Here is a 13,359-nt window from a genome sequence, read left to right as displayed (position 1 = left end):
TCCCGCTCGCTCCGTGCAGTGCAAAGTGGTCATATGGTCAAATGCGCGGATGTGTTGTGTGGACATGAAAATCTCTCCAGATCTACAAAGACAACTGCAAAATCAATCTGGTTCAAACCGAGAAAAACCCGAGAGGACCGACTTCTCGACGGGTGGACCTCTTTGGATCCGCCCAGGTGGCTGCTAGACCGCATATGACATTTACTGTGAGAGATCACTTACAGTAGACCAGGGCTCACCAAGCCATGGCCATCGAAAAAAAAAAATCCCACAAATTGGTCAATTACCCCAGCGCATCGCTTCTGACCAATTTTCTTTCAGCTCAATCCGAGTGAACGCAGTGGTAGCGTCGGAGGGAATAAAAGCCCCCCCGTTGTTTGTCTAAGACACTGAGTCATATAACTATACACATATAACTGTGAGGAAGAGGTAGGTCGGTGGAGGGCTGGAGAGCTATGGCATTAGTAGCCTGTGGAAATTAGTGCTGCAGTGTCATGGACACCTAGTGTCTTCGGTTTGAGAACTAATCTGTCTGGGTACTGTATTAAACGTTGCCTGGCCTGACAATAAACATGCCGATTAAACGCCTTTGGTCTGTACTTGATGACAGAGCTTTTGAATTTGGGACAAGGCAGATTATGTGTTCTTTTTCTCCCAAGTAGAGCAATTTTCAGTCTAAATTATGTTGAGTACAAATAGAATGTGACTGGGCAGCGGAGGCGAGCATATATCTATATATACATATATATATATATATATATATATATATATATATATATATATATATATATATATATATATATATATGTCTCAATATTCTCAGCAGCCAGTGCTTATCGTGCTCTGCTTTGATTCAGATTTCAAGGAAGTGCAAAGGGAGTGTTGAAGCTAAAGCAGTCGTTCATCTGCAGTTCCAACCATCCCATTTTTCGCTCCAGCTCCGCGTAGTGTCTCTAGCAGCTGTCTTGACCCGCGAGCGAGTCACACATGCTAGTCATCAGTGAGTTAGGCCGAGGTCAGGGGCTTCTTGAAGTCTTGGCATCCCAAGGGACCACTTCATCTATGTGGTGATCTCACCGGCAGACCCCGCTCTGCTTGTTATATTTTACTTATGGTGTCACCAGTGGTAATTATCCATAGCCACACATGCTACCAGTTACTTGTGTATTGACTCGTGAGAGCGCTACGGTGGAGCATGAGGTACAAATCTGAGACGCCGGAGCGTTAAATTGCATGACGTTTCCTTATGATTTAATAAAACGCAGGCAGCCGCGCTACAAAGCCGTGTCGTCTGTCACTTTAGCCTCAGTAGACTTCTTCGGATGTCTCGGTGACCTCCAACCATTACATCAGCCGACACGTGGCAGTAAGGAGGCCCACAAGAGAGGCAGGAGGGAGGGGGGGAGGGAGGGAGGGGGTCTTTATCCCTTCGCTCGTCTTGCGGTAGCGCACGATGACGGGGGCGTCCATGCTCAAACCCGTGGTGACCTCACGCAGGAGAGGAAGTGATTAATGAGGTCAGGTAGTCCTCTTGGTGAAGGTGGTCTTCCCAGCAGCAAAGGGAAGGTGGTCTAGTCCCCCCCCCCCCCTGGGCAACCTCCCCCGACTCCTTTACCATATGTGCTCCTCTGACCCCGTCACTGAGACCCCCCTTTGCTTCTGTGATGCTTTCCTCAAATGCACACCACAAGCAGAGAGCGCAAAACTTACTTCTTCATTTTATTCTCAAAGGGGGAATAAGATGAGAAAAATGTTGAGACAGTGTCGTAAACTTTAAGTATGGGCTGACAACAGAGGCTTCACACACACACACACACACAGGCACACGCGCACACACACACACACACACACACACACACACAGGCACACACACACACACACACACACACCTGTGACCTCAGCTTTGTATTCGTGTCTCATGCAGCCTGTGAGGTTGGACCGGAGCGCAGCTAATTTTGTCCAGATGAGCTTTCCGAGCTGTGACTGCAGCCCATCTGGCACGCGCACTGTATATTTATTTTGAGATAATCTAAACCGAGTTCGAATCCAGGCTTGATTTGCAGCTGTTTCAGGGTGCCAACTTCTGCCACTGTGTCAGCTAGAACCATTTACACCTCCCACCGCAGGCCGCCTCTGCGCGAGCCATTTCTGATAGCCGAGGCTCAAGTGAAACATTGTGGATACGGCAGATGATGCATTAATTGCGTAATTGCACGCAGCTGTATTGTCTGGGTCAGTTGTGATGATGTGGACGGGGTGTCGAGCTGAAAAAAGCGAGCGGTGGGTTCATCCCATGCACTTTCCACCATTCATCTCCCGGTGCCTTTGGGCCATTAAAGATCCATCATCTCTATCAAAAGTTACAGCCCCCCAATGTTTTTTCTTTTTCTTTGCTTCAATCATTGAAAATCTTGTTTAATAATGACTTGCCGGTAAATTAGATGCGTCTGGCCTGGCAAGAGATTGAGTGTGAATAAACTCTACAGGCCTGCAGTGGGCTGCCTGCTATCCCTCTGCAGTGATTTCATCACTGCCTGGAGAAATGTCATGACTCGTAGAGGTCCACGTGGCGCAGAGAATTGGGGAGAGGAGAGGAGAGGCAGAAGACGACTGGAAGCAGCAAAGGAGGGTGTGGGGTGTGTGTGTGTGTCGGGGGGGGCCTGAAGCAAGGGAGGAGAAATACAACAGCAGATTCAGGCCTTTTCCCATTATCACGCTCCCCCCTCCTCTTTCTGTCAAGTGCTGACAGTCCCACGGCCAGCCTGTGCTGTATCCAATTCAATGTACACTCGTCCAAGTTGTCTCTCCTTCCAGACTTTACTCCATCACCCTCCTGCCCCGCTAATGTCTCCAGTCCCTCATATTGAATGCATCAGGCAACATATGCAATCCTTTAATGTGCTGCATATCCACAACTCCAAAAGCTGCTTCTTATTTGTATAAGCAACCAGGCAGCTAAAGTTTTTGTTGAAGCGAGCACTTCGGTGTTATGTCATTGAGGGCACAGTTTCAAGCTCTAGCCCATGTCTAGACCAGCGAGGGTTCAAATTCCACATAAAAAAGAATGGCTACATTGCCAGCACATCCCGCCATAAGACGTATCACCCAAACCTAGAGAGAATTTGAGTAAGATGATGCACGGATGACCGCTGTGTCCCCTCCAACGGCACGACTAACCCACCAGTGTCTTACCTCATAAATCTGCGGGCTGTCTGGTTATCACCTCAAACCAGTGAAAACGACGCACATTTCGCTGCACTTTTTTCCACGTGCTATTAACCGGTAATTAGCGGTAGCCCAACACCAGTGTAAGGGAAGCTCCGCAGATGGAGAACCACAATTTAAGAGTGGCATAAATACCCCTTTGGGCAACGAATAACAGCCCTGACTAAGCTCTAACAGCACTACAGGGTACGCCGAGGCTTTTGAATATCAAACAAGAGGCGGCAGTAGATTTAACGAGCAATTAGCAGCTACAGTATAGGATGCTGCGGATCGGGGATTTTTTTTCAGTTTTTTTTCCGTCGAGACATTATGCAGCCAGCGAGCGCCGGATCCCAAGGTGAAACTGCACATGTGAAGGACCGAGCACATGTTTGCTAAGGTCTTTCATGTCGTCGTGGCGGAAACACACTGCGAATTTGATGTGCATTACATACAGTTGCAGAGGAAGGGAGATGGGTATTAAGTCACGCACACGTTAATAGGGACGATGGCCACATCCTGTTGAAATTACACCGTGTCTGTTGCTGCTTTAGACTTAATGAGAGACTGAGTGAGTGTGTGAGGGGTAAAGCCCTATAGGCCAGTCATTATCCTATACGAATAAGCCATATGCAGGACTTTGCAGCACGCCGTGCGATGGGTTTAATACTCCACAGGTGTTGCTGTCTGATGTTACTAAAGGTCTGGCAGATGTCTGTGTGTTTCCTGACTGAGGTTGAACCAGAAAAGCCTTTGCAACGTCTCCCGCTGAACCCGCAGTTCAGATCAGAGCCGGGTCACGTCCTCGGTCAATATATTCTCAGTGAAAAAAATGATTCAGCACATTTTCACCTTTTACCCCAATCAATCAATGTTGCGGTTACATTCTGAGTGAAGGTAGACTTTTTTTTACCCTGACCATGGCTTTGAAAGTCATCCTGTGGACGTTCGGCATTGCTATGGTGAGAGAAAGGAGAGTCTAGAGCCGATAGAGTAGCCAAGATCCCCTTAATGGTGATGTGGTCTGGATGTGGTGCGGTTGATCTGCTGCAGCTCAGGGTGATGTCAGACCTTACAGATGATGAACTTTCCAAGAAAAAACATCTCTGCTTGTTATCAAGTAGCAAGACAACAACTGTAATTGAGCAGTTGGGCGTCTTTGTTTGATAATCTGTCAGTCGCTATCTCTCCTGGGGGGGAAAGTGTAGAAACAATGTGTCCCTTCATGTTTTTCATCTTGTTGTTTTTTTTCCTCCGCTGTTCATTTCCAACACACATGTCACCATCACTCACAGCGCACATGTCTGATCATCCATGAGCTTAAAAAAACAAAACAACAGAGCTGTGGATGACTGGGCTTCAACCGAGGGAGGCCTGCTGGTGTGGGTTTGGGAGATGGTTGAAGGATGAGCGGATCACAAGGAGTGACATCCTCAGGCCCTCCAGGGAGGGAGGGAGGGAGGGAGGGAGGGAGGCACCGGTGCATGGAAAGGGGAGGTGGCGTCCGACGGGTGCTGGGATTCTGACTTCTGACTATCCACCCCCACCACGGCTATGCTCAGCCAACCTCGGTGCCACGAGGCCCTAATCAGCAGGATGCAGAGCATCTCCAGGGGCAGCCCAGCCAGGCCCCAGCTGCCTGGTGACTCCCTCTGCGCCCCTCTCTCTCCCTCTCTCTCTCTCTCTAATCACTCCAGTCTTAAGCACAAACACACACACACACTTCCTTCGCCGCTTCCTACACCCGTGTCCCTGCGTCATTATTGCACCTCACCCATCCAGCGCCTGCCACCCATTACCACAGGGTACCGGGGGCTACAGCATGCTCTATCCTCCACGACGACGCAATTTCACCCAACACTACAACAAAGACTAAGAGAGCGACGGAGAGCGAGAGGCAGTCAGATTTATGATTTGCACTCCAAACTGTGCAAGGGACTTCCCTGAAGACACCGCACATGCTCTTCTTCTTTTTTCTACAGTATACCCTCTAGCATGTACACATGATTGCGTAATCATTGTAGATTTGTCTTCCTACCAGCTGCCATGCTGCCAGTGGTTTGAACTGTGATGAAACCCTCGGGATATTCCGATTGACTGCACATGCAGTATCAGACGCATAAATCACTCCTCGCCCAAAAGTAAGACTAAAGTGTGAGCTATGTGAGTATGGGGAAGGCGTGACTGTAAAGCAGATGTTATCATATTTTCTCCATGACTACTACATGCCAATAATTGGACAACACACACGGTAAGACTTGAAAACATCCTTGCAAAGTTGCCAATGAATTGGTATCTGTGTCGTATGAAATAAACAACCCGGGAACGTTGATGTAAATGTGGACAACAGGGTGTAAAAGACACACAGGATGCTTACATGAGTCTTATTTTTACGCCGGCCCCCGGAGTGAGTCAGAAAGTGGAGTGAACTAAATCTAAACCGGCCTCACCTGCCACAGCTGTGCACGGCAAGCAGAGTCTGTTCAGCCTCATCGGGGAGGTGCGAGGGAGAGATGTTGATTCGCCCACATGTGGACATTCAAAGGTTTGCAATGAAAGGAAATAATTACCTGTATGCACAGAGACAGGCCTGCTTATAACACCACGTCGGCCAACAGCTGTCAAGTGTGTTTGACATGGAGCAGACCGGGATGTGCTGACAACATCTATTTGCACAATAGCTGTGGTAATGCCTACGTGTGTGACAAGGACGGGCCGCCAACCTGAAACTGAAATCTGCGACCTGAAATCTGTAAAGATCCAGTCTGCAACAAAATCCTCATCAATAAATGCCCCTGTATGTTATTAGCATGAATGCAGTTTCATTTTGAATTGACGGCATTAAAGGGTAAATTGACGCACAACCTTCAGGACGCACACACACGCCGCTCGATCCCCACCTTAAGTAAACCAAGATGTCAGTGCAGTGTGATGACCGTGGAGCAGAGAAAGGAGCTCTGTGCTGTGCTGCTGCGGTGAGGCTGACGTGCGCTCTTTGCATGTTCGCCAAGCACAATAGCGAGAGGCGATGGTCCTGCTCTATACTAATTGAGTCAGCATGCACTGCTGCTGCTTTTTGCAGCAGTAGATTGACTCCCGGCTTCAGGGAACATTAATAAGACGGCATACAGCAACATGCAGAAACATATGGACAGTGGTGAGGGCTTTTCAGATCTCCTTGCTTTGCCAGACAAGTCAGCAGCGCTAATTTAATGACATGTTGAATATTCTGTACGTTTTTTAAAATCTCTTACTTCTAATCTTCATGATGCAAACTTTAATCGATGAAGGCAGTAGTACGTCCATTTACAAATATTTTTGTCACATTTTAAGTCTGCAGAATGAGCTGTAAGACTTTTGCAGAAAATATAGATTTGAAAGTACATCACATAATTCAGAAATAAACTAAAACTGACCACTCAAATATGATTTACAGATTTCTTTGGTAAAAAAAGAAATCGAAAAAGCAAGAGAATGTCAGTGTCTGGACTAATGGCTGCTCTGACTTTGCTCTGAGACCACATGTTGTCATAAAGTGAGGAATAGCCAAAGTTCCATGTCACTAAGCTCCATTAATCAGTCATGTATGCACTTCTCTGCTTGTTCCCACGTATGCTGTAATGACAGCAAATTATCAAGCACAAAGCTAACATTGTCTCTGATAAACACAAGTGTGTACAGTGAATCTACAAACCACCCGCTGGCTAACACAGTGCCGGTGACATACCTGTACGACAGGGTGGCTGCCACACAGCGCCTTCACCGCCCCTCGGCTGCCTTCGGTCTCATAGTGGGCCCTGTGGTGGGACTTCGGCTGCACCTCCAACTGTAGGTTGTACGGGCCGGAGCAGGACGGAAGCTGCCAGTCAAGAGCTGGTAGAGATGGACTGCAATAACATGACACATTTTCATTAGGGTCACAATTACAACACACTCTTGTTTCTTACTCTACCGCTGATTGATACAACAGTGGATCAACTTTTACGGGAAAGATAAACACTTTTTCTGCTAAACACTTGGTGTCTGGTTCATTTAGCTGAAAAACAGGAATTGCTGTGACATACATTTCCAAGTAGCTTATAATAAAAACAAAATTAAAAAAAGAAGCTTTTGTTCCCTCAATTTAACTCGATTATATTCTTAAAACTGTGGTCACATTGGATTTGCCAGAGAACGAATTGTGAGGTTGCATTTTTTCCACTGTTTCCATCACTGGAATCACAAAGTTCAAAACTTGCTTTAAATTAGCCTCAAATTAGGACACTTTTCCTTCTCCGTTTAATCATGGACTGTAATCGAATCAATCGAAGTAATTCGCTTACGTGCGGAATTCCTCTGCCCTTATATTTGAAGAATAAACCAGAATGTGCCCTGGTTAGAGAGCGGTGTGTTTTGTATTATGGTGTGACAGATGGGAGTTAAGAAAGTGACAGTGGGAGGAAAGACATTTCTAGGGCACAAAAACAAATCTCACACAAAATGGCAATCCGCCTGTCCTTTGATACAATTATCAATTCCTAATTGATAGCTGTATAATCCTAAAGAACAGCCACGGTCGTTTTAAGACAATAGATGGAGTTATACCATGGAATAGGGTCAGCAGTACACCCTGCATGATATCTCTTTCTCAGAGCTGCAGCTGGCCTCCCTTAACATCATTGTTCTCGAGATGGAGAGTCAGAGCTTCCCATGTGAACACCGTGGAGATATCTAAACCAAAACAAACATGTGCAAGACAATATTTCGCTATGCCGGATGCCTGGTAAACGCAAAGCCCTGACCCGGAGGGTGGCTCAGCTGAAAACAATCTCTGGCATCTTTGTGGAACTTGCGGGCTGTTTGTTGACCCAAAACGAACTGATTTCCCCCCGTGGGGCTTTATCTGCCACAGAGAGATGGGCTGATGGCGCTGCAGACCACGGCAGCCAGCCGGCTGATTAACCCACAGACTGCTTCCCCTTCAGTCAGGCCTGTCACCATTACTTCCTGTTGCTCACTATCTTAATCAAACACTTGATTTCCGCCATGAGACTGTGTTATTGGCTTGGGAAAAATGCCATGACGGAGCCAATTGAAAATGAAAAAGCCTGTTTTGCTCAAAAGTCGAAATCAATGATATAGTTGAGTGCATACTCGTGTGCATTTGTGTGTTTGTGTCTATATGAGTTCTTATGTTTGTGTGAGGGCTGCTATGGCAACAGTGCCACGCAGATGCTGGGCAACTGCACCCTGTGAAATATGATTGATGAAATAGTTTTTGATCTTCAAAGAGAACTCCTTTGGAAGTGAAGGGCATACAACTTTTGGATTTCTTCCTTTTGATATTGCCTTTGAAGATTAAAAACTAAAACGGAAATCTTGTGCAATAAATTAGCAAATGGAAGCTAAAACGCAAAAACAGGGCAAAGTAATGGCATTATTGGATGAATTGTTTTTCCTTTGCACTGTCTGAAAAATGTCAAGGCATTCCTTCGGCAGAATGTGTCTGTTTAAATAAGTAAACACCTGTGTGTGCTTTATAGTCTTCTCAAGACAACTGGGTGGCTTTTCACACTGACTGGTTGGATTTGTATGCTTTAACTTTGTTACAGTAATACTGAGTTGCAGGACCGGCTCCACCTACCTGAGGTAAGGCTTGGGTTTAGACCAGGAGTACGGATGCTGGGGCACATCCAGGAACCCTCCACAGTAGCTCTCCTTCTTGAGGGCCAGACGGGAGGGGTAATCCTCATGGCAGAGCTCCCCGTCGGGGTCCAACTTCAGGCTCATGGAGTGGTCCAGCATGGTCTTCCGCGTCTTGATTGGGATCCCTTCCCCCATGTCTACTACTCCATCTGTGGTCAGAGCGTTGATGGCGGCCACGATGGCAGAGTTGGTGTACTGGTTGGTGTTGTCCTGCCAGTTCTCATCTGTGACACAGACCCTGGGGGAGCCGTGTGGGGATGGAGTGGTGGGCGACTGGTTGGGCGAGCAGGATGTCTGACGGTAGGTGGTGCCGTTGAAGCTGTACTTCCTCTTCCCCATGCCGCCGTTGTTGACTCCGCCGCCTCCACTGCACGAGGGGGAGTTAGGCCTGGAGCCACGGGGTTGTGCCGGCCAGCCCTCCTCGGCCACGGCTCCTATCTGAGGGGAGGTGGAGGGTGAATGGTGTGGGGAAGCTACAGGACCGCTGGCATGTGGGCAAGACATGAGCGAAGATGAGCCTTTGGGAGAAACGCAGGGGGACTGCCAGGGAGAGTTCTGTGGGGAGTTGTCGTAGTTGTAAAAGCCTGACTCGTAAGAGGACGCCTCTGAGTTACAGCTACGAGAGGAAAGGCTACTTGCTGGGCTGAGACAGCTGGGGTCGCGGTAGCCGTCGCCATTGGGCAGCGTCAGCGTCACGATGGAGTTGACGCCTCGCTTGATGATGTGGTCCTCACTATTGCTCTCTTCTACCTCATCCTCGGGATACTGGCTGTAAGCAGTGATCTCAATACGGGGGCTTTCCAAAGCCGGGGCCCCATTGGGTCTCAGGCCGTGGGGCAGGTAATAACCTGATGCTGCGTGGTTATCATTTTGGAGGCTGTAGCCTGTCTGGTGGCAGGAGGAAACTGAGATGACTGGGCTGGACTGTAAAGTGTGGTACTGGGTGGCCAGACAAGGGTTGCCCATTCCCAGTGGAAGGGACAAGCTAACATTTGGTGTGTAGCTGTATGCATCTGAAAAGAAAGAAGCATATTGTAAGTATATGGAGGGTATAGTATATGACAACAAACCACTGCAAAAGCACAGAACCATTACATTATGGTGGCAATTAAATATGATTGCATTTTAGAACAATACCCCTACACAAATCTTACCAATGTGTCCCGCGGCGAATGACTGCTTCCCTTATTCATAAACATCTGGAGAAGCTTAGCAATCATCTCCAAGCATTTACTGTATGTGGTTGCTGTGCAGTCGCAAGTTGCACTGCCAGTCTGTTTGTTTGATCAGTTCATCTAAGGCTCTATTTGGCACTCCCTGCTGTCATATGTACTCTACACGAAATTCCTCCAGCAGCGCTGATGGATGCCTTATTTGATTGATTGCATCACTCACTGAGTGAATTAGGCCCTCCCCTGTGGAAAACTGACAGCACTCTCGCATCGCTCTGAGCGTGTGATTAAGTCAAAGAGAGTTTGCTGCAGCGTGGTACACACATACACAAACAAAGGGCACGCACAAGCGAGCGCACAAGCGAGATCACTGGCAGACAAGTGCAGTGACATACAAACTTGGTCAGTGTAAGCAGATGTAGCCTAGCAGGTACGCCACTCCGGTTGGCCTTGTGGCGGCCGGCAGCTGCATCACAAGTTGTAAACTTAATGTCAGCCTTTTAATTGAGAATGTCAATGAGGGTAAAAGTGGTTAAAGAATGACAACCGTTCAGTCACAAACCCAGGGAAGGGCATTCCCCTCGATGCAGCGCGCTATATTTGTTAACCGCAACGCTGTGCATCACATGCAATGATGAATCTGTCACACACCACATAATGTGTGGGTGGGAAGTCTGAAATTAGTTTATGATTGTCTATTTTCAGAGGTGATAATGCGCCGTGCATCAGACAAGCTCAATATACCACAAGTTGAGTGAAGCCAAGGACACTTTTGACAAACATTAACACAACACAAAGAATGTTAAAATGAAATTCGAATAAAACTAGTCAGCTTTTGTTTGGCTAAATGCGGACCTTTTTACTGCCTTTTTTTTTAAGCATAGCACATAACATTTGTGATCCCAGTACAGAGGAGTGCCCTCGCACTGTTCAATATACAGGACATATAAAAAAAGAAAAGACACCCTCCACTGTACCCACCTTTCTCAGGTTCATTCTGGACACCTTGGCTGTACTCAAACACATAGCTGAAATCAAACTCTTGCCCCTCATGCTGGAAACTCATCTCTGCACAAGATGCAGAGAAAATTACACACTAATTCTCAACACAAAAAAGTAACGCATGCCTTCAGCTCACGTCTCCTCCGATGCTCTTCTCCTCTGGTTTGCCCTCTTCTAGTGCTGAACAGACGATAACGCCCTGCCCACTCCACCCGGTGGGACACACCTCCTTACTTCAGGCCTGGCTGACTTTGCTTGAGAGCTACAGTTGTAATTCTTTTTCCCTTTGAACGTGTGCACGATCGCAGCGCTACGCCACCACATACTTGACTTCTTCTACCACCCACTCAAACAGGCGCTGGGGCTTTCACTCCTGTGTGCTGCATGATCTTGAAACTTGGCTGTTTACCGGGCCGCACACGTCACACGTCTGCTGAACGAACAAAATTAAAGCAGATCATCATTTGTGGGGTGAAACAAAACGAAAAAGAAAAAAAAATGAGTCACTCTTGCATTCAAGACAGAGCCTGCTTGCTGCAAGTGTATGCAGTGCATTCGACAGGCAGTGCAAAAGAAGTTCATTTGAAAACGCATCAAACTGATTATAGTGTGCTCGTTCCATACTCCACAATTTCTTCTCAATTGTGCTATCACGATCAAAACACTCTCCCCACAAACCGAACCAGCGTGACGAAAGAACGGAGGGTTTTCATCCACAGGGGTTGTGGTCTATGGCTGGGCTCAGACTGACGGGACCTCAGGGAGAGATAGGTGGTCGCCCACAGAAGTCATCTGCAGCCTCTGGAACTAAGAACCCTGGGGCACTTATCACACATGGCTGACTATGGGCTATGGCAAAACACAAGTACAGTGTGTGTGTGTGTGTGCTTGTGCTTGCGCTTGCATCTGCATGTCTATGCGTCAGAGTTTATGTGTATGTGTGATAATAAAGCAGCCCGTGGCAATATTGCTGAAGCTGCACGTGGTTAAGCATGTCTCTTTGTCAAGCAAGCTACCTGGAATCCCTGAACGCACAGATCTCAGCTCTCTCTCTCTCTCTCAATCACACACACTCACACACAGACACGTCTGTTACCAATTATCAGGCTTAGGACTGAGGGACTGAAATGAATATTAATACAGCCCGCACCAGTCTGTCTGAAACCTCAAAGACAAAATTAAATTACCGAAATCCACAAAAAAGCCAGTTACATCAGCGCCAGGAGACACTGGGAATTATGACAAGGCAGACTATCAATGACTTCTGATGGACCAAATCTAATTTTTCTACCATAAATGCAGAACCAAGAGCCTTCAAAAAACAAGCATTTCATTCAAATGGTGAACCAAGGTCGAATCATCCTCCAAGCTAAAGTATCTCCAAACAAGGCACAGAAGCTTAAGCCACCCCCTGATGTTGCTGTGCTGTGGTTGACCTCTGACCTCGCCGTGCATGGGGAGAATAGAAAATCTCCCGAATTTTTAACATTATGTATAAAGAACAGTGTTTGGACCTTAAATCAAAAGTTCAGGTGACAGCAACAGCGTAGACACCATCAACATTCTGTTTTTGCACACAATAAGAAGCACCTGCAAAGACAGTGCTGATTTGATCTTCATGCAGAGTCAAAATCAATCCAAATTTATTTGGTGACATTTTCAGAAAAAAACAATTGTCACACCGGAGGATCATTCAAATACGTTTCCTCAGAAATAGTTGTTTTAACCTGTAATAATTGGTAATAATTCATCAAACTGACCGCAATATCACTCAAGTTTGTACCATCATATCTGCATATGGATTTAAAATTGACAGCTATTTTTCACGAATCACCAAATAAGCGCAGCGCCAGGTTTAATATCTTTAATAACACATATTCATCTTTGAGCGCTGGTTGAAACGTGAACTGACGTTACCTTCTTCTGCAGACTTCATATCGGCGGCGAGAGAGGTGAGAAGCTGGAGTCCCCGCACCTTACCGGCTGTTGCTCCAAAACTGAACTTGGAATCGACGCACAGGCAGAAGGTATCCTGCATTCAACAAGCGATGTGCAACTTTCTCCGGCTGCGAGACCGCCGACCAGCAAACGAGAGACGAACACTGTTCGCGAGGAGCTGAATCACTTCACACGCCGTCAAGTGAATGCATCGTTCGCCGCGAAGTCGGAGCGGAGCGAGGCGTACAACTTGGAGCCACGGCACGGTGGAGAAATCTGGCACCGTCGGGTGTGGAGAGCGGAGCAGGTAGGGGCCGAGGTGGGCAGAGGTGAGTTCGACTCTCTTACAGCTCCGATG

The 13,359-nt window shown here is 47.3% G+C and overlaps 1 protein-coding gene across 3 annotated transcripts in view; it reads right to left on the bottom strand.

Annotated features, from left to right (window-relative positions):
- The window catches only part of LOC306782607 (nuclear factor of activated T-cells, cytoplasmic 1-like), a 59,301-nt gene extending 46,185 nt beyond the window's left edge, over nt 1-13,116 (bottom strand). For 2 of the 3 annotated variants that reach the window (XM_079276043.1, XM_079276045.1), the window contains exons 1-3: nt 12,981-13,116; nt 8,828-9,902; nt 6,932-7,091 (exon numbers count right to left, since the gene is read on the bottom strand). In XM_079276043.1, coding sequence (XP_079132169.1) covers nt 6,932-7,091; nt 8,828-9,902; nt 12,981-13,101 — 1,356 coding nt within the window. In that variant the 5' untranslated portion in view covers nt 13,102-13,116. Of the gene's footprint in view, nt 1-6,931; nt 7,092-8,827; nt 9,903-11,042; nt 11,121-12,980 lie in introns of those variants that run through there. The other variant, XM_079276044.1, reaches the window with a different exon arrangement.
- Nucleotides 13,117-13,359: the final 243 nt, after the last annotated feature.

The sequence above is a fragment of the Melanostigma gelatinosum genome, assembly GCF_949748355.1.
Source record: "Melanostigma gelatinosum genome assembly, chromosome: 9".
Classification (NCBI taxonomy): Eukaryota; Metazoa; Chordata; class Actinopteri; order Perciformes; family Zoarcidae; genus Melanostigma; species Melanostigma gelatinosum.
This window is presented reverse-complemented; position numbering and strand designations above follow the sequence as displayed.